This window comes from Taeniopygia guttata, chromosome 18 (assembly GCF_048771995.1).
Source record: "Taeniopygia guttata chromosome 18, bTaeGut7.mat, whole genome shotgun sequence".
In the NCBI taxonomy this organism is placed as follows: Eukaryota; Metazoa; Chordata; class Aves; order Passeriformes; family Estrildidae; genus Taeniopygia; species Taeniopygia guttata.
In genome coordinates this window covers 1,984,035-2,004,130 of record NC_133043.1, presented here as the reverse complement: position 1 = coordinate 2,004,130, position 20,096 = coordinate 1,984,035, and the positions used below count along the sequence as shown (strand labels likewise).

Here is a 20,096-nt window from a genome sequence, read left to right as displayed (position 1 = left end):
CCTCTCCTCTCCTCTCCTCTCCTCTCCTCTCCTCTCCTCTCCTCTCCTCTCCTCTCCTCTCCTCTCCTCTCCTCTCCTCTCCTCTCCTCTCCTCTCCTCTCCTCTCCTCTCCTCTCCTCTCCTCTCCTCTCCTCTCCTCTCCTCTCCTCTCCTCTCCTCTCCTCTCCTCTCCTCTCCTCTCCTCTCCTCTCCTCTCCTCTCCTCTCCTCTCCTCTCCTCTCCTCTCCTCTCCTCTCCTCTCCATCGATCAGGGCAGGGATCTCCGGCCAGCGCTGCTTCCCACACCAGGCCCTGGGGGAATGCCAAGGAATAAAGCCACACTTCAGGATTCCTCAAGGCTTCCCGCTGCCCTGGCTGCCTGAGCACTCCGTGATCCATCCCCTCCATGCCCAGATCCATCTCCCCTCTCCTGCCCTGCTCCATCTCCTCCTCCTGGGGCACAGTCTCAGGCCAAAGACCTCCCCACACACACCTTCAGCTTCACTGAAGATTTTCTGTGTGGGGCCAGGCAAACGGGGCTTGGTGCAGCTTTTATTCATGAGCCAGGCATTTATTTAATGTGCCTTGCAATGCAGTATCTTTGATCCAGAGCAGCACCTAATTAATTATTTTTCCTTTCTTCTGTACCATCCCCTCACCGAGCGCTGAGGCCCCGAATGGAAAAGCTCCCTTCCAATGACTCTGCATAATGAGATGGATTTGGACTCCAGCAAATTTGTTCAGTTTTATGGAGTATTATATGAAAATGCTGTGAAATTAAGTTCTGTCTTTGCTATCACGCCATGGCCATCAGAGCGCTTTTATGTGCGGCGCTGAGACTAAAGGACGGGAAAGGGAGTCCTTGCAGGAGTAATGTGGCAAGCAGGGAGAGGGAGGAGCCGTGCAATGGGGATGACATGGTGCAGGCTTAGACTGGGAGATAATGAAGCAAACAAGAAAGAGATGCAGATGAAGAGGGCTGCAAGCAAAGAACCTGGAACTGGAGTGGCAGCAGGCAGGAGGCTCCGGCAGCGGGGAGGACGGGGAGGACAGGGAGGGCTTCCTTCTTCCTATTTTCCCTCTGTAGGAGCCACACTCATGACACAAGAAGGCAAATGCCACCATCCTGGGGGCCACAGGAGGCTCCTCAAGGGGAGCTGACTCTTGCCTAGCACACCTCTGTCTGCCCTTTCTCCTCCTCCCCAGCAGCTCCTTTCCTGAGCCAGCTCCTTCACTGCCTGCTGATCCCTTCCTTCTCTTTCTCTCTCCTCATCTCCTCCACCCCCAGCCTTCCGCCCCCTCCTCTTCTCATCAGCCCTGCTCCCCTGCATCTACCCCAGAGTGAGCTATTTTCTCCCTTGGCAACTTTATAACCCGTCTCCTTGCCTGACAGCAATTAAGTAGATGCTTCACTCCCAATCCCATGGCCCATAAACACTGGGAAAAGAAAATGTTATGAAGAAGCAAACAATCAGATGTGCACACAGATGTGCACACAGATGTGCAGACAGACGGGGACCAATGGGGGACACTGGGAGAAGCTGGGGGGGACGGCTGACCCCTGCTTTGTGCACAGTCTGGACACCTCACCCAGGCTGCAGCCCCCAAAAGCACAGCAGAGGAGGGGCATTTCCATAAGGCACAGCAAGGAGCAGGGCAACATCCACCCCTCGGGCTCCCCATGCCTGGGGCTGCCCTTCACACTGCTCCCCCTGACAGCTCCAGCACTCACAGAGAAATAAAACACCAAAACACACACACACACACATATACACACACATACATACATACATACATACACACACACACACACACACATACATACACACATACATACACACACACACACACACACACACACAGACACAGACACACACACACACACACACACACACACACACACACACACACACACACATGGAAAAAAAAAAAAATATAAAGGAGCAGCTCATCCCCCCTGTGATGGATGGGATTTTTTGGTGCCTGACAGGCCCTGAGCCTCTGGGGACCAGCACTGATAAATCACCTTTCAGCCTGCCGTGAACATCTTCACTTCCGCAGCCTGGCTGGCCACTGGCACGGCCCTGGCACATCACTGGCACAGCACTGGCACAGCACTGGCACAGCCCTGGCACGGCACTGGCACAACACTGGCACGACCCTGGCACAGCCCTGGCACGGCACTGGCACGGCCCTGGCACAGCACTGACATGGCCCTGGCACGGCACTGGCACAGCCCTGGCACGGCCCTGGTGAGGGGAACAGCCCTGGCACGGCCCTGGCACGGCCCTGGCGAGGGGCACTGCAGGTACCCCCGGAGCCCGGCGCTCCCTCATCCCGGCCGGACGCGCTCCCGAGGCGCTCCGGCCCTGCCCGGCTCCTGCCGCCACCGGGCTGGGTGACATCGGTACAGGGACAAACACAGCCCGCCTAAAACCAGCTCAGGGACAAACACAGCCCACCTAAAACCAGCTCAGGGACAAACACAGCCCGCCTAAAACCAGCTCCGCCCGAGGAGCTGAAGCACAAAGCGAGAAGAAAGCAGCATCCAGTTAGGAAGAGAGTACAAAATCCAGGCGATTACTGAAAAGCTCTGGACGTGGCTGTGAATCCAACTGCTTCAACAGCATCTCCAAACGATTAACAGAAAAATCGAGATGTGGACAGAACTAGATTGGCCGTAGGTGAAAAATGGCTCAATTATTCCTAGTGCCAGAACCACAGAGGGACACTTCCCTCTGCTCCTGATCCACAACCTCCCATTAATTAGCAGAGCTCACAGAGAGAAAAATGCTCCGAGCTCCAGAACGAGCCCCAGCGAGAGACCCCAAGGTGCCACCACACCGTGAGTGCTGCGTGAGCTGGAACAGCACCAACGGCACCCGGCACAGTGCCAGGGGCTGGGCGGGATGGGGATGGGGATGGGGATGGGGATCGGGATCAGGGTCGGGATCGGGATGGGGCCAGCTCAGGGAGCTGGGAGAGGCGGATTTTGCCCTCGGGCAGAGCAGTCAGGCTGCACGGTGATGAGGACTGTCCTGGCTCTGCACAGGGATGGATGTCCCGCTCCTGCCCACACCGGCCGGCCCGGTGTCCCTGCCCACGGGGATGCCACAGCACAGGTAACAGCCTGCAGGAGCAGAGGATCTAAGGAGGAAACAGGGTCCTTGAGGTTGGAATGAAGAACTCCTGAGCCTGGAGAGGACTGAGTGGGGTGGAGGAGCAGGGCTGACATGTGAGAGCAGAGCTCTGAGCAGAATCCAGCCCAGCGCAGCCCTCCGTGGGGCTGGGTGGAGGACAGATTATCACAGGCATTTGCTCCCCAGCGTCTCCACTCTGCTCTTTGCAGAAATCTTTTACAACTACCAATGCATAAAACAACAACAACAACAAAAAAGTTACCAGCAAGCCCTGTCCCCTCCCTGCCAAAGTTCGGAACATGCTGTCATCAAGAAAAATGATGCTGGCAAGAGAGAAACCCGCTGGGGTTGCTGGCAATTTCCCAGGCTCCAGCCCCGATGAGCGTTTATCGATAATTTCAGGCTCTGGCTGTCGCAGGCGCTGACGGCAGCGCGGGCAGGTGAGTGTCAGCACAGCCACGGGCGGGAGCGCCGGGAGGGAAATCAATTCACGGCTCCGCAGGAGCGGGGATCTGCCGGCAGTGCAGGGAAAAGGCTGCAACGTGGAACGTAGAAGCGGTGCCGGGACACCGAGGCAGGTCCCGAGCCGCCGTCAGCGGCTCCACGGGCAGCCCAGCCCCAGGCAGAGCCGGGGATGCTCAGAGGCAGCTCCGCGGGACAGGGAACGGGGGAGCAGCGGCGCTGGGTGTGCTCAGCCTGGCCCTGGCTGCAGGTCAGGGCTCCCAGCTCCATCCCTGCCTCCCAGCTCCTGCCCCCCAGCAGCCTCAGCACCTTTACAGGGACGTTTTGTCCAACACCTAACCCAAACCTGCTCTTTCAGCTCCAAAACGCTCCTCCTTGTCATAAGAAAACAGAAGCAAAAGCCCGAGCATACCACAAGCCTTTGCCCAGGACAGCAGCGACCCGCTGAGCCTCTCCAGATGGCACAGCTCCAGGGGGCTCCTACAATTCCACATCCCCTTCTTCAGGAGCTGCCCATCCTGCTGCCCACAAGAGGACATGTCTCTGGGCACCCTGTGTCCCAGGCTGGCCTCCCCAGAACCAGCCAATTCCCTGCAGGAGGGAATTCTGTTTCAAGCATTTGGCCCAGCATCCTGTGGGGACCAGACTGGGAATGCTCATTCCTGCACTCTCTCTGCCAAGCTTCACCCGTCCCTTCTGAAAGGAACATTCTTCAATTAATATTAATACTCTGCGTCGTGTCAGACCTTCTCCTGCATTTCTGCTCTCTCCTGGAGCACCTTCCCTGCCTGTCCCACACCCAGAGTGAGGTGATTCTGCAGGCAGGGAGGGCTGCTGGCTGCTCCTGAGCACAGTCCGGGGATGGCCCTAATGGATCTGTGACACTGTTACATTTAGGGGTATTTCAGAAGAAGGGGAAAGGCTACTAGGTGTTCATACGTTCTTGTTGTATTATTTAAGAGAAGCCATTTGAGAGCACAGGAGAAGCAGTGTCTGCTCCCAAAAGGAGGGAAAATAATGGAGGGGAATATTTGCAAAAAGCTCAGTTAAGTAAATATTTTATGCCAAATAATGTTATGGCTTTTGAATGATGCATGCAAGAGAGTTGAAAGGAGGTGAGGCACGGAGCAAAGAGCATGTGGTGAGCGTGGAGGTGTCAGGGAGGGAAGAACACAGTGCCTTGGGCAGTGCCTCTCACCCTGGCAGGGCTGTGCCACTCGTGGGAACCGCTGGGAGAAAATCAGCCCTGCAGGGGAGCAGGGAGCAAAGAACGGGCAGAGGACAGGCAGAGGCACTGCCCTGGCCCAGGAGGAAGAGGCAGGCAGGGAGAGCAGGAGAAGGGGCAGCCAGGGGGGTGGCTGGGGGAGGAGAGCAGGGCCAGCATGGAGGAGGGTTTCTCTGGGCAGAGGAATTCTCCAGCCGGAGGCGCAGGGTGAGCAGCTGGCACGAGAGAGGCACAGAGAGGAGTAAAATACCATTAAGTGTAATAAGAAATGTACTTAATCAATGAGCTCTGCAGCTGAGGATCAATGGGAGGCAGACACAGCCATTAGCTAAGAAAGCTGAGCAAGAGCCGCAGGCCCAGATGGAGCGGTCGATGCCGGGATTAACCAAGCTGCAGAGGAAGGCTCCCAGGTGGAGAGCAGAGCCAGGCTGCAGCCACAGGGCTGACCCAGCTCTGCTCCACAGGGCTCAGACCCCTCCAAGGAGCGGAATGAGGAGCCCAGACTGAGCCCTGCAAACCCCACGAGTATTCAGTAGCAGTGAGCAGGGAATGGGACCAGAGCCCCTCACCGTCACCCAGGGATGTCACTGGCTGCAGAGAGCAAGACACAGAGTCTTCCTCCCGGCTCTCATCCTGTTGTCTCCTTACCTTGAGCGCTGGCCAGATCACTCCCCAAGGAGCCCAGCATGGGAGGAGCGCTCCACTCTCGGCGTGGAACAGCTCACCCTCCCGAGAAGGGGCTGCAGCAGCCCAGGGAAGCAGAGCTGCTGCTGAGTCAGGGCCTGCCCAGCTCTGAGCAGTGCCCCGGTGTCCCCCCGGCTGGAGCCACCCGGCTCAGTCCCCGCTCGGGGCTTCCTCTAGAGGGACTCTCGATTTTCAACCCATGAGCAAATTGAGTGCTAGGAAAGGCAGCCAGCAAGTGGGCACAACGTCTGGGGTTCTGTCAACGCTGCCAGCAGCGACTCAGCCCTGCCCGGCTCCATCCGAGCCCCGCTCCTCCAGCAGCCCGACCCAGCGCTGAACCAGCGCCGTGCTCCGAGGCTGCCGCCCTCAATGCTGACCCCTGCTACTCCCTTCCCACACTGGCCGAAGGTGTTCCTCCAGTCGGGAGGAACGGCATGAGAGTCCTCGGGGAGGGCAGAGCAGGCACGGGAGCAGAGCGGACTCAGAGCGTCCCAGCCCGGGCAGCGCTCGAGGAGGGGAAGGAAAGCAGCTGTGCCCCGAGATCCCTGCCGGGTGGGTGCTCTTCTCCCAGTGGGGTGAAATCTCACCCCTGATCTCGAGAGGTCTTCCCGGCCCTCCTGTGGCTCTGGACACGGGCTCCATCCCGGCTCACTCCCCGTTCCACCCCCGCTCCATCCCGGCTCTCTCCCCGTTCCATCCCCGTTCCATCCCCGTTCCATCCCCGCTCCATCCCCGTTCCATCCCCGTTCCATCCCCGTTCCATCCTCTCTCCATCCCCGCTCCATCCCCGCTCCATCCCCGCTCCATCCCCGCTCCATCCCCGTTCCATCCCCGTTCCATTCCCGCTCCACATTCCCTCTCCATCCCCGTTCCATCCCCGCTCCGTCGCTCCCGGGACCCTCCGGTCTCTGCCGCGGCCGCACAGCGCCCCCTGTGGGCCCGGCCCGGCCGCGCTGGGGGGCTCGGGGGTCGCTCCCGGGGTCGCTCCCGGGGTCCCTCCCGGGGTCCCTCCCGGGGTCATTTCGGGGGTCTCTTCAGTCACCCCCACGCTGGAGAGTGAGTCCAGCTCCGCGGCCAGAGCTGCCGGGACACCCCACAGCTCCCACATCGGCTCCCGCGGGCACCAAGGCAGCCGCTCAGGGGTAAGAGTCAAACTCTTGCCTGCTGGTACCAGCAGCCAGCTCCTGCCCCAAGAGCCCCCCAGAGCACTCAAAGCTTCTTTTCCCACCTCCTTCCTCTTTTCCTGCCCTTCCAAGCAGCTTGGCTGGAGCATCTTCCTCCCTCCATCTGCTTCAGGGCTCAGGCCAAGTCCAGGGCTGCTCCCGGTTCCATCCAACGCCCCGGCAGTGCTGCCCTGCTCCTTGGTGCACACCCATCACCTGCCCAGGTGCATCCCATCCCCAAAGCTCCACTCACCTCCCCCACAGTCACCCCAGACCCCACAGCTGCAGCACCCCCGGCTCTGCTCATGGGGCAGATTAGGCTGTAACAGGGATTTTGGTAACACTGATCCTCAGCTTATCCACCCCTTGGTGCTCAGCAGCCGCTTGCCCCAGCACTGCCCACACATCCACGTGCCATGGGGAGCTGCAGGTTTGCCCATGGGGTGCTCAGCACATCACTTCTTCCAAAGGCTGGAAACGGGCTGGGACACCAAGCAGGAGAGTTCAACTGGCAGGAGATTTCTCTGGGATCATGTTCTCTGTTTTAAGCCCTTTCATCAATCTTCACAGAGCTAACCGGTGCACGAGTGCAGGATGGACAGTGTCAGCCCCAGCAGGCCTTTGCAAGGACAGGGCTGCCAGCTTGGAGCTGTTCTCAACAGCGTTTCCAAGGATGCAGGATTGGTGCCACCAGCACGAAGCTGAGGATGCTGAGCAGGACACGGTGGGCCCAGAGCAGCCACAGCCCCTTGGGCACATCTGCACAGGAACCAGCGCCTGGGGCGTTGTTAGTGCAAAATCAGCTGGAGCTCACAAGGCAGGGTGGCCAAAGGTGATGTTCTTTATCTGTGCCTCGTGCTCCTCAGATACCAATATCAAAACGTGCCTTGAAACACTCCTGACATCAGATATCCCTTGGAGATTGGCGCAGTACTTCCTTCTCACTCATCTCTTCCCTCCCAGAGGAGCCGATGAACACGATACCTTATCAGGACCTTCCCCACGCTGTTAGCAGCAGCACAGGGACTTGGTGACCCACCTCAGAAGAGCAAGGCGAATATTTATGCAAAGTCCTATCACCTGGCAAGCGATAACACCTTTATTATGAGCCCTTTACAACCTCAGTGCTGCCAGGACGCTCTGTCCTCACTGAAGGACAATATCAAACTCAGGGCAACACATGTAGATAAAAAATAGTTCCTTGAGTAAATATCAGTGTTAGGCTGGGAGAGGAGGGAGCTGGACTGGCAGAGAAAAGTGCTGGGCAGGCAGAGAGGCACACTGAGCTGAGGGAGTGGAGCGTGGGGTGGCAGACACAAGTGCTGCTTGTGTCTCTCCACGCCCTCCCTGAGCAGGAGCGTTGGCTCAGGGCTCGGATCGCAGGGCTGGGCGCTCAGGGCAGGATCCAGCCCAGCATTCCACTGCCTGCAAATGCCCAAGGCTGCACTCCCAGCTGGTGTCAGCCCCGAGGTTCCTGGTGGGAACCCTCGGACCTCTCACAGTGTCCTTGCAAGGTTATCCCACGTCACATCAGGGAAACAGGCACACTGAACACCAATGCCCCTGACAAATCAGTCCAGATGGGAATACTTGAGATGCTCAGGACTACGAAGAGGCTGTCATTCCATCCAGGAAGAACAAACCCATGTGCCTAGAACTCATCTACCCAGCCCAGTCTTGGGGAGAAACACCAAAGAATGACCCCAGACAGGGCTGGAAAAACCAGGTGGAGACAGCTCTGCTTGGTGAGGAGAGGGTGGCAGGCAGTTAGGAAGCGAAGCACCAAGGAATAAATCTGCAACCTGAGCAGAGGAAGAGCAGCAAAGACATAGAGGTTGTGAGGTCAGAGCCCAGGGAACCAAGGCAACTTCTGTTACGTAACTCTACAAAATCCTTAAACTCAGTTTTTCTGAGAAACAAGTTCTCAGCAATGATTAAACCCAGAGAAGCCATAAGCCAGCAGATCCCATTGTATCGTTGATAAGATACAATGGGATGCTGATACAGCGAAGCTCAGCAGTGTATGATGAGGGTCACCTGTGGAGAGCAGCAGAGCACAGTGGGACACGGGGCTCAGAGCTGTGCTTACCCTCAGGACCATCTCTGGAGGTTGATGCATGGTCAGGATCCAAGGAAGAGCCTCCTTTTCCAGCAAGCAGCTCAACAAAGCCACACTAGAAATCCGTGGGTGAATCCAAGCCCTTCCCTGCGCCTCTGAGCCTCCATCTCAAGGCAGACAAGCAGTCCTGGGGCGTGAGCTGCCTTCTGAGGCTGAACTGCTGACCACAGAGCAGGGCACCGAGAGCCAGGAGTGGGAACAGGACACCACGGTGGGCTGAGAGGGACGGGGGCTGTGGAGGCAGGTCCCCAGCCTCCCACCACACCAGCAACCTCCCTGTTCACACGCACCAAAACAGCACCACCACCGCTGAGGGAAGATGCAGATTTGGCATTTGACCCAGAAGGAGCTTGAAGATAATCTATTGCAGAAAGACAAACAAGAGACACTTGTCCTGATAACAAATGCTGGCTGAAGCCACACACCCGATCAGCAACTGCAAGATTAGATAAGGACCGAACTTAGTCCCATCCTGCAGGTATTAATGCCAGCTCTCAGGGCACCCGGGCTATTCCCGTTCAAGGGCATGAAGATGCTCCTGCCACTGGGGCTCCTCCTTGCTGCCCTGCCCTTAGGAAGATGCATCCCCCTGCAGCAGGCGCCCAACCGCAGCAAACTCCTGCTGGTGTCCTTTGATGGCTTTCGGTGGAACTACGACCAGGACGTGGACACCCCCAGCCTGGACACCATGGCTGCAGACGGGGTGAAGGCCCAGCACATGATTCCTGCCTTCATCACCCTCACCAGCCCCTGCCACTTCACGCTGCTGACCGGTGAGCGCCCCGGCCACGGGAGCCCCACGGGGCTGGGCAGGGCAGGCTCAGGGCTTTATGGGCCACTGAAGGACACGAGATCAGGAGGCACCTAAACCACCCAGACCCAGCAGCACACAGAGCTTTAGAGCAGACAAGGCAGGAGATGCAGAAATGGTAGATTTAAACTACATACAAAGAAATTCTTCCCTGTGAGGGTGGTGAGGCACAGATTTCCCCATCCTTGGAAATGTCCAAGGCCAGGCTGGACAGGGCTTGGAGTCAGCCTGGTCTGGTGGAAGGTGTCCCTGCCTGTGGCAGAGAGGTGGAATGGGACGGTTTTTAAGGTCCCTCCAAACTCAAACCGTTCTGGGATTCCATGAACTGAACCTGTATTTATCAAAGGTAAATAACACCAGACCAACTCGATAGCCTCTTTTGATAAGATAAATTATTTTTTAAACAAGGGAGAGGCTCTAAATTTAATCTTTCTGGACTTCAGTAGTGCATTTGATACAGTGCCACATGGGAAATCATTAGTTAAGATGGAGAAGATGAAGATTAGTACAAAATCTGTAATGTGGGGAAGTGAGAGGCTACGGGAAGAGGACAGAGTGGATGCTGAGAGGAGATTGTCAAGATGAAGGGAGGGCACCAGGGGAATTCCTGAAGAATCGATTTTGGAACCAATCTTATTTAAGATTTTAATTAATAACCTTGGCATAAAAGAGTGGAGCATGCTAATGAAATCTGCTGATGGGCAAAAGCAGGGAGGCAGCGTCAATATGAGGGAGGATGGGGATCTTGTGCAGAAGGGACTGCGCAGTCTTCGGGACCAGAATAATAAAAATAGCACAAAATGTAAGAGTCGAAGTGCATCTCTCCCTTCTAACGGAAACTTCTGCTCACTGACCTCGCAGACTGCGAACAACAGCACAAGTGAAACACCATGTGATTAGATAAACCCAGGATAACGGGAACCTGCCCGTGCCCAGAGGGCAGCAACAACTGCAGGTGGTGCCAGTGCCTGGCTGGTGACCCACCAAAGCCACACAGGAAGCAGCACTCCCCCAGCATCTCCCTCCCTGCCCCGGGACCCCACTTGGTAGAGTGCAAGGGTAGGAAGGGGAGGCCAAAGTCCCCTCTGCCCAAAGCCAGCTCTACACCCAGTGTGGGGTGAGACCCCCCAGCAAAGCCTGGCTCACCCCCTCCTCTCCTCTCCTCTCCTCTCTCCCACAGGGCGGTACCTGGAGAACCACGGGGTGATCCATAACATGTGGTTCGACACCAAAACAGGCGTGAAACTGCCCTACTACACCACGCAAGGCATAAGCAGCTGGTGGGACAACGGCAGCCTCCCCATCTGGATCACTGCCCAGAGACAGGCAAGTGTGGCCCCTCCTCACACACACAGACCTGCACAGACCCATCCAACCTGCCACCCCCCAGGAAAAGCTACAGGCAAGCCACCATCCCTAGTGGCCGTGAGATCCCAGCCTCCCTATGAACATCAGGCTAATTAGACCAGCAAAAAACTGAAATCCCCAGACTCTGGCAGGAATAATTACGATCATTCTACTAAAAATAGCAAAAAATAATGGATGCATTTCAGCTTTATTAAGACATTCATAAAGCAGGTTATCCTGTTCCTGTTTAAAGAAGCCTCAGCCAGCTCCTCAGGGAACATCCTGAGCCTGGGAGCCCCCACGGCCCGGGGCACATCCAGGGCAGCTGGGTGGTGGCAGCAGTAGGGGCCACTCCCCTGGGAACTGCAGCAAGCCCAGCAGGCTTTGAATCTGGCTTTGAGGCAGGACATGAACCCAGCCCGGGACCTTTGCCCACATTTACCTGTCAAAGTGGCTCCTCTGACTTCAATTAAACACACCTTAATGCCATGATGGTCAAGAGCCAGAGGGCCCATGCAAGGTGCAAATGGGTCACCGGTTCCAAAGTTTTAAGTGGTGTTAAAACTCAGTGAAGAACCAGGTGCAAAGGCAGTGCTTTCAATTAATCACTTTTAATTGGCAATGAGCAAGAAAACCTCATTAGAGGCAGAGGCAGACATTGGGGAGTGAATGAACTAATCGTGTTAGGAGGTGGCTGCACTGACAGATGGAAGGATGCTGCCGAGAGAGTTCAGGTGAGTTTATGGAATGCCTCCACGCACAGGGCTTGAAGACAGGCTCCATCCACTTCCCTGGAACCAAAGCGAAATACCGAGGGGAAGAAGTGTACAAGAAGTTGGTGGAACCCGCGTTGTTCAACTACAGCAACGAAACCAACTGGAGGCAGAGCATCGACACTGTCATGGAATGGTTCACAGTGGACAACCTCGACTTCATCACGCTCTACTTTGGGGAGCCAGACTCCTCAGGACACAAGTTTGGCCCTGAATCCACACAGAGGAAGAACATGATCAAGCAGGTGGACAGAACCGTCGGTTACTTGAGGCAGCGTATCCGGGAGAGCGGCCTGGAATCAAACCTCAACCTCATCATCACCTCTGACCACGGCATGGAGACCGTCCTAAAGACCGACGAGATTCACATCCGCACCGTGAGCAACTTCACATTCAGAGACATCGACTTCGAACTCCTAGATTATGGACCCAATGGATTCCTGGTGCCAAAAGAAGGGAAATTGGAGCACGTGTACTCAGTCCTGAAAAACGCCCACCCAAAACTGCACGTTTACAAGAAGGAAGAGTTTCCAAAGAGGTTCCACTACGCCAACCATTCCCGGATCACCCCGCTTTTGTTGTACAGTGATCCGGGCTACGTGATCCACGGGGTAAGGTGTATGCTCAGGCATATCCTACTGCTCTTTGGGATGTGCCTCTCACTCCTCCCCCTCCAGCAGCACCCCAGCACCCACCCAGCTTTAGGTGCTTTCACTTGGTGCTAATTGGTCTCCATACATACAGACATAAATTTCAGCTCTTTGTGTAAAGATCTCTGCTGTTGAGAAGAGAAAGTATCCAGAAACCTTGGAGTAAGAGTTGCATGAACGCAGAATATCCACTGCAGCATCCTCTGCCAGCCCGACTTAAGGGAAACCCCAGCATCAAGGCCAGCAGGCAGCTTCCCCTTGGAAGCTCCTCAGTACAACCAAATTTGGATGTGCACATTTAGGGAGGGAACTTGCAGGATGTAATTGCTTGAGAGCGGTGTCTGGAGGCCCCTCCAGCTTCTGCAGAGTTTAACACCAACAGATCAACTCCCAAAACGGAAAGGAACTGAGCAGACCTTCAAACCCCGGAGCTGCAGCAGGTGGGAGAGGTGGGCACATGCGGGGGGCAGCAGGGCTGGGGTGCTCACCTCTGCTCTCCCCTCCAGAGGTACAAGGTCCAGTTCAATAAAGGGGAACACGGTTTTGACAACGAGGCCACGAACATGAAAACCATCTTCCGTGCCATGGGACCGGCCTTCAAGAAGGGGCTGGTGGTGGAGCCCTTTGAGAGCGTCCATGTCTACGCCCTCCTCTGCGAGCTGCTGGGCATCACCCCCGAGCCCCACGACGGCTCCCTGGAGGTCACCAAGCCCATGCTGAGGGAACCCACGGACAGCGACGATGACAACGACGATGACAATGACAGCAATGGTGAGCATCGGGAGTCATGGGGGCACCGGGAGTGGCAGCAGGCACGGGGAGCAGCACCGGGAGTGGCAATGGGCACCGGGAGCGGCACCGGGAATGCAGCGGGGGCAGCACCGGGAGTGGCAATGGGCACCGGGAGCGGCACCGGGAATGCAGCGGGGGCAGCACCGGGAGTGGCAATGGGCACCGGGAGCGGCAATGGGCACCGGGAGCAGCAATGGGCACCGGGAGCGGCACCGGGCACGGGGAGCAGCACCGGGAGCGGCACCGGGCACCGGGCGCGCTCCGCTCCGCTCCGCCGGGATTCCCGTGAGAACAGCGACACCCGGCGGCCGCCGCCGCTCCCGCCCCCGCCGGCGGCTCCGGGGCACCGGGGCCGTGCCCCCCCCACCCCCGCCGCGCTCGGTAACGGGGCGGAGGTCACCGTGTCCCCGGCACCGGGGCGAGCTGCTCCCGGCCGGGCCGAGGGAGCAGAGTGGGTGGCAGGAGGTGACAGTCACCCGTGCCCGGTGGGTGCCGGCCCGGGGCGGGGCTGGCGCTCACCCCGCTCCCGGCACGGCAGGTTCGGGCCCTTCTCTCCGTCCCGCCAAGGAGCTGCCGCTGGTGCTGGGGCTCGCTGCGCTCCTGGGATGCCGGGGAGGAGTTTTCTAACGCCGGCAGGTAACCGACCCCACGGACCCCAGAAAGGGGCAAACACCCAGGCAAACACCCGCCCCGTTTGGGCACGGTCCCCCCCGGTTTCCTCTGCCTGTGGAGCCCCCCAAAACCGCTCCCTGCAGAACAGAGCAGGGCATTCGCACCTCAGACAGCACTGTCAGTGTTCCCTGCCCCGGGTCAGCATTGGCACCGCCCAGGGCATGGGCTGGGGTGGAGAGAAGGAGTGGGCACCCTCTTGGACCCTGCCACTGCCACCTGTCCTGTGCCCTCTGTCCTCTTTGTGCAGCCAGGTCTGGACCGTGGCACGAGGAACCACAAAACCCTTCGCTGTTTGTGGCTCTGCACGTGGCCGTGTGTGGCTGCCAGACCAGAGTTTGTCACTTGCCTTCACAGTGCAAATTTGTCCAGAGACCCACCAGAGCAAGTAACTCCTGATCCAATTCCCTGGCACAATGCACCTCCAGCCGATACCTGCAGGCTGCAGCAGCAGCACCGTGTCCTGGCAGCCCCCAAGCTCCAGCAGCTCCAGAACACATGGCAAGATGGGGAAGGACATGGCTCACAAAGAGAACCAGTCCCAGGCTCAGGGAATGGGACAGAATTCCCAAAACCTCTCTGAATTACTGACCATGCTCCTCTGGCATGCTGAGTCCCCAGAGGAGGAGCCTCTCCCAGGCTCTGGGGGGACACGAAGATGCCCTTCTGTGGAAGGTGGCACCGACGTCCAGCCTGACCCGGTCACCCCCTGTTTGCATCACCCCAAAAGCGGGAGGTGGAACAGCTCCAGGGTGGGTCTGGAGCAGAGACAGCTGATAGATATTGAGGATCCAAGCTAATTAACATGTGTTCTCAGCTGGAGCTGCCCCTGAAAGGCCCCAGGCCCCACCCAGGGTGGACCTGCTCAGCCTGGACCTGCCGGGGACACAGAGAGGCCTCTTTGACCCCGCTGGCCACAGTGCAGGGCTGGCCGTGGCACTCCCAGCCCCAAACCCCTTTGGGAAATGTCCCAAAGTCACTCGGCACCTCCAGCTCCTGCCCCAAGAGCCCTACCAGCAGCATCCTGCTTGTCTTTCTGTTCTTTGTGGCCGTGGACAAAACTGGGAAATGTCACCTGTGCAGCCCTGAGCAGCAAACTGGCAGGCAGGAGGGGCCTGGCTGCACTGCTCCAGAGCAGAACTGCTGAGACCTGAGCTCTGGGAGGGCGTTGATGTGTTTTGGAAGGGGGCAGTGCCAGGGCCAGGACCCCCCAGCTCACAGCAAACAGCCCTGTCGTGCCTGAGCAGGAGCTGGCAGAGCCTGGGCTGGCTGTGCCAGGCTCCTGGGAGCTCTCCCCAGCAGGGCTGAGGCAAAAGGCCCTGTACAAATCCAAACCTCCCTCTGCAGGAAGCAGCCCAGGGTCCTTCAGCCAGGCTGGGGCTTGGGGGACAGGGAGCAAGACCCCTCCCATCCAGCAGCCCCCTCCAGCCCTCCCAGCGCGGCATTCCGGGACCCCCGGACCCTTCTCAGATGCTGCGGTGCCTTTCCCCAACCCTGTGCCTCATCTCAGGGGCTCGATAAACATCTGTTGCCATAGAGACTCGCTCGCTGCATCGGCTGCACCCAACGAGATGAAACAAGAGCCGCACCCTCAGAAAAACAGGAAGAAAATGTTTGGCTTTAAACTGTGCTGGGGTGGGGGTCAGGGCAGCAGCAGCAGCAGGGAGGCTCTGAAAGGGGAGCGTGGCCAGCGCTGTGCACGCCATTGAAAATGATATTAATGATAAGAGTGTGCACAGAAATCTTCCCAGTTCTCCTGCTGGTGACCTTGGGGCTTCCCCTGCACAGCCACGCACATCCCACGGCAGGGGCAGCACCCTGGAGATCCTGGCAGAGCCTGCAGAGCTCAGAACCCTCTGGTACCGCCTCTGACTGTCCTCATGCCCAGGGTGCCCAGCAGGTACAGAGCAGGATCACAAACCCATGGAATGGTTTAGGTTGGAAGGGACCTTAAACCCCGTCCAGTGCCACCCCTGCCATGGCAGGGACACCTCCACTGTCCCAGGCTGCTCCAAGCCCTGTCCAGCCTGGCCTTGGGCACTGCCAGCGATCCAGGGGCAGCCCCAGCTACTCTGGGCACCTGTGCCAGGGCCTCAGCACTTCACAAGGAAAAATTTCTTCCTAACATTTAACCTAAATCTCTCCTCTCTGAAGTTTAAAACCACTTCCCTGTCCTATCAGTCTCTCCACCCATGTAAAATGCCACTCTCCCTCTCTTTTATAAGCCTTTAAGTACTGAGAAGCCACAGTGCTCACAGGGCTGGTCTGGTTCCCAGACCCACACAGGGAACATGGAGTTTGTAGTGACCAACCTCCTGACACAAATCCTCATCTGAGAGCTGGAATTGAGTTCCTCACTCAGTCAGCAGCATTTGGGTGAGACAGCTCTGCCAGAAAAATCCACGGCGAGGAAGGGACCATCCTGGAGAGAGGCTGAACCCTGACACATCCCTGCAGGAAGGTTCCCACTGCCCTCAAGACACAGGGATTGCCCGAGACACACCTCGGTGAGGCTGTTCCCACTCGGGGTGGCCGGATGCAGCACCCTGGTCACAGCACTTGATGCAGCTGCATTTCCACACGGACCATCCCCCGAGCCCCGGGATTCTGAGCACGGGGGAGCTGCGGGATCCCCCACCCTGGCCCAAGAGCCGCTCCTGTTCTTCCATCCCCCGTACCCATCTCCCGCTGGCGCCCGCCCTGCCGGTGTCCCGGTGTGGCGGTGTCCCGGTGTGGCAATGACCCGGTGTCCCGGTGCGGCGGTGTCCCGGTGTCGCAATGTCCCGGTGTCCCGGTGTCCCGGTGTCCCGGTGTCCCGGTGTGGCAATGACCCGGTGTCCCGGTGTGGCGGTGTCCCGGTGTCGCAATGTCCCGGTGTCCCGGTGTCCCGGTGTCGCAATGTCCCGGTGTCCCGGTGCAGTACCGGCAGACGGCGGCCGAGGGCTCCCGAGCCGCGCTCAGCGCCCCCGGGCTCCCGGCACGGGCGGGGGAAGCGGCTCCCGGTAAAAGCCCGGCCCGGAGCATCTCCCCAAAGCCGCGGCGCCCGCAGGCACCGGCCCTGCCCAGCGCCGCCGCCGGCCCGGGGCCATCCGGTGGCTCCCGGGAGAGGATCTGCTCCTCGTCCCGAGAGACAAAGCCGGGGAACCACCCCCGGCACCCACCGCAGCTCCAGCGGCACCACATGCACCGGGACCCTCCAAGGGATGCCCTGGAGGATCCACCACACACCGGAACGTCACGATCCCCTCCTGGCCCTGACTACATGTCCCGGGCTGAGGGATGCTTTGATGTGCCAGGCCAGAAGAGGTGAGCAGGATCTCCCTGCTCTGGGTGCGAGTTTTAACCCCACAGACACACCGAACCCACACCGGCTCCTGCTCCCCAGCCCCGGAGCCATCTCTAGCTCAGCCTCTCCCAAGGAAAACCCAAACCTGTCGCATTTTGCATCTCCTTCGAGCCTTTCCCAGCCTTTCCCGTTGCTCCTCACACCTCGTGCATTGGCAGTGTAGGACATTTTCACCAAACATTTCCCGATGACAAAGGCCAAAGCCCAGCCTGGCCTTGCACGGACACGGCGGCTGCCGGATCCCCGCGTCTCCTCCCGCCCTCCCATCCCCACGTAATTCATTCCCCACTGCCCCCCTCCCCGGGCTGGGGGTCAGGCAGCAGGGAGAGCCCCGCTGTGTATTGCATCCCGATTTGCCATGCATTTCCACACCATTTGCTTCCTTTTCTTTTTCCTGCACTGGGAAGCTGCTCGCTGCCCAGGGGTCCCAGCCACTCCGGGATGGGAACATAACAACAAACATACAAGGACACGTATTTATTTATGGCACACGGTGTGTGGGGACACCGCTGCCTCCCAAAATGCCTGGTCTGGGGTGGCACGTGTCCCTCTGACTCCCGCACAGTGTCACAAGCCCCAGACACCACGCGGTCCCCGCCACCCCATCCTGGGCGCTGCTCAGCTCCAGACCCGGCTGCGGTACCCAAATGAGATGCAGATCTCTGTGCTTTGATTGGCTGATGCCTTGGGGACAACGGCCACCATTTGCCCGCAGCAAACATGGCCACCATGGCCCGGCTGTTCCCTGGGCTGGCCCCAGCATCACCCTGTGACATCCCGCACCCCCTCAGGCACCCCGTCACCACTGCCATGGGGGTCCCGCGGCACCCACACAAAGGCCGGGGCCTCTGTGGGAACCCCCCCGGCCCGGATCTCCCCGGACCCTGACCCCCACCCTGCACCCACCAGGGCTCCCTGCTGCCCAAGGGCCCGGGAAGCAGCCGTGTCCCTCCCTCAGCCTGGCACGATGGGCACGGAGCACCGAGCCCACAGCAGCTCAGGGGTGACCTGAACCATTCCCAGTAAACCCCTGGGTACAGAACACAGATTTCCAGTCCGGGAAGCAGCACAAACCCTTTTGCCCTCAACATGCAAAGGGGACTGGGATCATCCCCATCCTTTCCTTCACCACCAAACCCCCACTTCAGCCTGACAGCCCCTGCCACAGACACAACACAGGAGCACGGCATTCCTGGGATGCCTGGAGTACTTGGGGAAAGCTACAAAATCATGGTCCATCAGACTAGTTCGGGGGTCTGACTCTCATTTTTAAGATGATGATGATTTTCATGGTGATTGGTGAATTTATTGGCCCCGCTGTCACTTTGCTTGGTGGGAGCATGGGGCCAACTTATTCAGTGCATGTTCCTGAGTTTCTCCAGGAAGGTGAAGTCCCTGTCAGGGATGGGAAACACGGAATTCATGAAAAAGGCACTCACAGGTGGAGCCACAGCTTTGGCAGCAGCAGGGGAGCATCTCGTCCTACCCCAGTCAGCAGCCCCAGCGGGCAGCCCCTGCGGCGGCTCCAACCAGCAGTGCCCAGGTAAGCTCCAGGGCTGGGATGGTCTCCTCTGGCTGACCAAGAGGGAAAAGGACATCCCAGAAGCCCTGGGGTACCCCACTCTGCCAGGGGTGAAAGGCACGGAGCCCACGGCAGCCCAGGGCTTGCCCAGGACCAGTTTTCAGTAAACCCCAGGGAGAAGAAAGGAGATTTCCAGCCCAGGGAGCAGCACGGTCCTTTCCACACTCAGCAGGAACAGGACATGTGACGTAGGAGCTGAGCAGCATTAGGGATCATTCAGAGTCCCCACAAGGGACCAGGGACAGTGCTGATGGCACAGCCGCACAAACGCTGTGGTCCCTAAGGAGACACAAATGCCAAGGGCTGCTCCCACTTCTGAGCCCCAGCCCCTCGCCAGCCCAGCCGACAGCGGATGGAGCCTCTCCACTCACACCAGCTCCCCTTCTCAGCCCCAGAAAGGGAGAGAACAGCGAGCCTAGCCCTGCATCCCTGTGGGGAGCACAGGAACAGCAGCACTGAGGGGCGCCTGGGAGAGGAGCTCACCCAGCATCATCCAAATCAGAGCTCATTCCCAACAGGGGTCGTCTCTCAGAGGCGAATCCCCGCAGCCAGGAGAGCCCCAGGGCTCCTCGTCCCTCGGGCTGCACCCACAGCACCGGGCTGGCCGTGCACGGCTCAGGCACACGGCTCGGGGAGGTCACACAGGGCTTGCTCCAAAATCTCGGGGGTGTCACACACAAAGAGCCGAGCTGGCAGAAGGTAAATGAACTCAAACAAAAAGTGCGGCGCTGTTACAGTTCTGTGTCACCTTCGGCTAAAAAACGCTCCTATAGCTCTTCTCATCAGCGAACGGCCACGGTAATTGTCACAGAAAACAATGAAAGGTGACTGCGCCCGACCCCGGCCAGCCCCCTGGCATCAACCCCGCACCCCAGGCACGTCCACATCCCGCAGCGCCCGAGGCAGCCCCGCTCCCCCCAGTCTCCATTGCCTCGTACAGAGGGTCCCCCGTGGTGACATTTCCCCCGCAGCGGGGACAGCCCAACACGCCCGCCGCCGCTCCAAATGCTCTTCTAACCCCGGCATCGCCAAACGCGGCATCGCTAAACCCGGCATCGCTTACCGGAGACGGCAGTGCCCGGGGTGCGGGCGAGGCCCCACGCAGGACACCCCATGGCCCGTCCGGCTCCTGCTCAGTCCCTGCGCGCCGCGGGCACCCAGGCGCCGGGGCGACGGCAATTCATATCCCTGCGGCTCCCGCCCGGTTAACGGCAGGCTCCGGGCCCGCGGAGGAGAACTCCCTGAGGTGCTGACTCATCTTCTTCCATGCCTGTAAAGCACCATATTTCATCCTTCCACGCCCACAGCGCACACCCGCCGTGCAGCAGCTCCTCACGCAGCCCCGCACGCCTCG

General features: G+C 58.8%; 2 protein-coding genes across 6 annotated transcripts in view; one reads left to right on the top strand and one right to left on the bottom strand.

The window, feature by feature from the left end:
* The window catches only part of RBFOX3 (RNA binding fox-1 homolog 3), a 133,552-nt gene extending 113,469 nt beyond the window's left edge, over positions 1–20,083 (bottom strand). For 2 of the 4 annotated variants that reach the window (XM_072936999.1, XM_072937005.1), the window contains exon 1: positions 19,806–20,047. The gene's annotated coding sequence lies outside the window, so the exon portion shown is untranslated. Of the gene's footprint in view, positions 1–19,805 lie in introns of all 4 variants that reach the window. The other 2 variants (XM_030287088.4, XM_030287078.4) reach the window with 2 other exon arrangements.
* Positions 9,276–14,964, top strand: ENPP7 (ectonucleotide pyrophosphatase/phosphodiesterase 7). Of its 2 annotated transcripts, none has more exons than XM_072936993.1 (6): positions 9,276–9,545; positions 10,764–10,909; positions 11,694–12,314; positions 12,860–13,124; positions 13,684–13,781; positions 14,172–14,964. In XM_072936993.1, exons 1-5 carry the CDS (start codon positions 9,299–9,301, stop codon positions 13,770–13,772), a joined length of 1,368 nt encoding a protein of 455 aa, XP_072793094.1. In that variant the 5' UTR covers positions 9,276–9,298; the 3' UTR covers positions 13,773–13,781; positions 14,172–14,964. The 2 variants fall into 2 exon arrangements, with proteins under 2 accessions (XP_072793094.1, XP_072793093.1); XM_072936992.1 differs by having other exon boundaries at positions 14,065–14,964.
* Positions 20,084–20,096: the final 13 nt, after the last annotated feature.

What these genes read in the sequence shown, in the direction of transcription:
- ENPP7 (XM_072936993.1), top strand. Translation starts at nt 9,299, where the DNA reads ATGAAGATGCTCCTGCCACTGGGGCTCCTCCTTGCTGCCCTGCCCTTA. An exon ending in GGATCACTGCCCAGAGACAG is followed by an intron (nt 10,910 to 11,693) that starts GCAAGTGTGGCC and finishes CTCCACGCACAG; the next exon opens with GGCTTGAAGACAGGCTCCAT. An exon ending in CGGGCTACGTGATCCACGGG is followed by an intron (nt 12,315 to 12,859) that starts GTAAGGTGTATG and finishes TCTCCCCTCCAG; the next exon opens with AGGTACAAGGTCCAGTTCAA.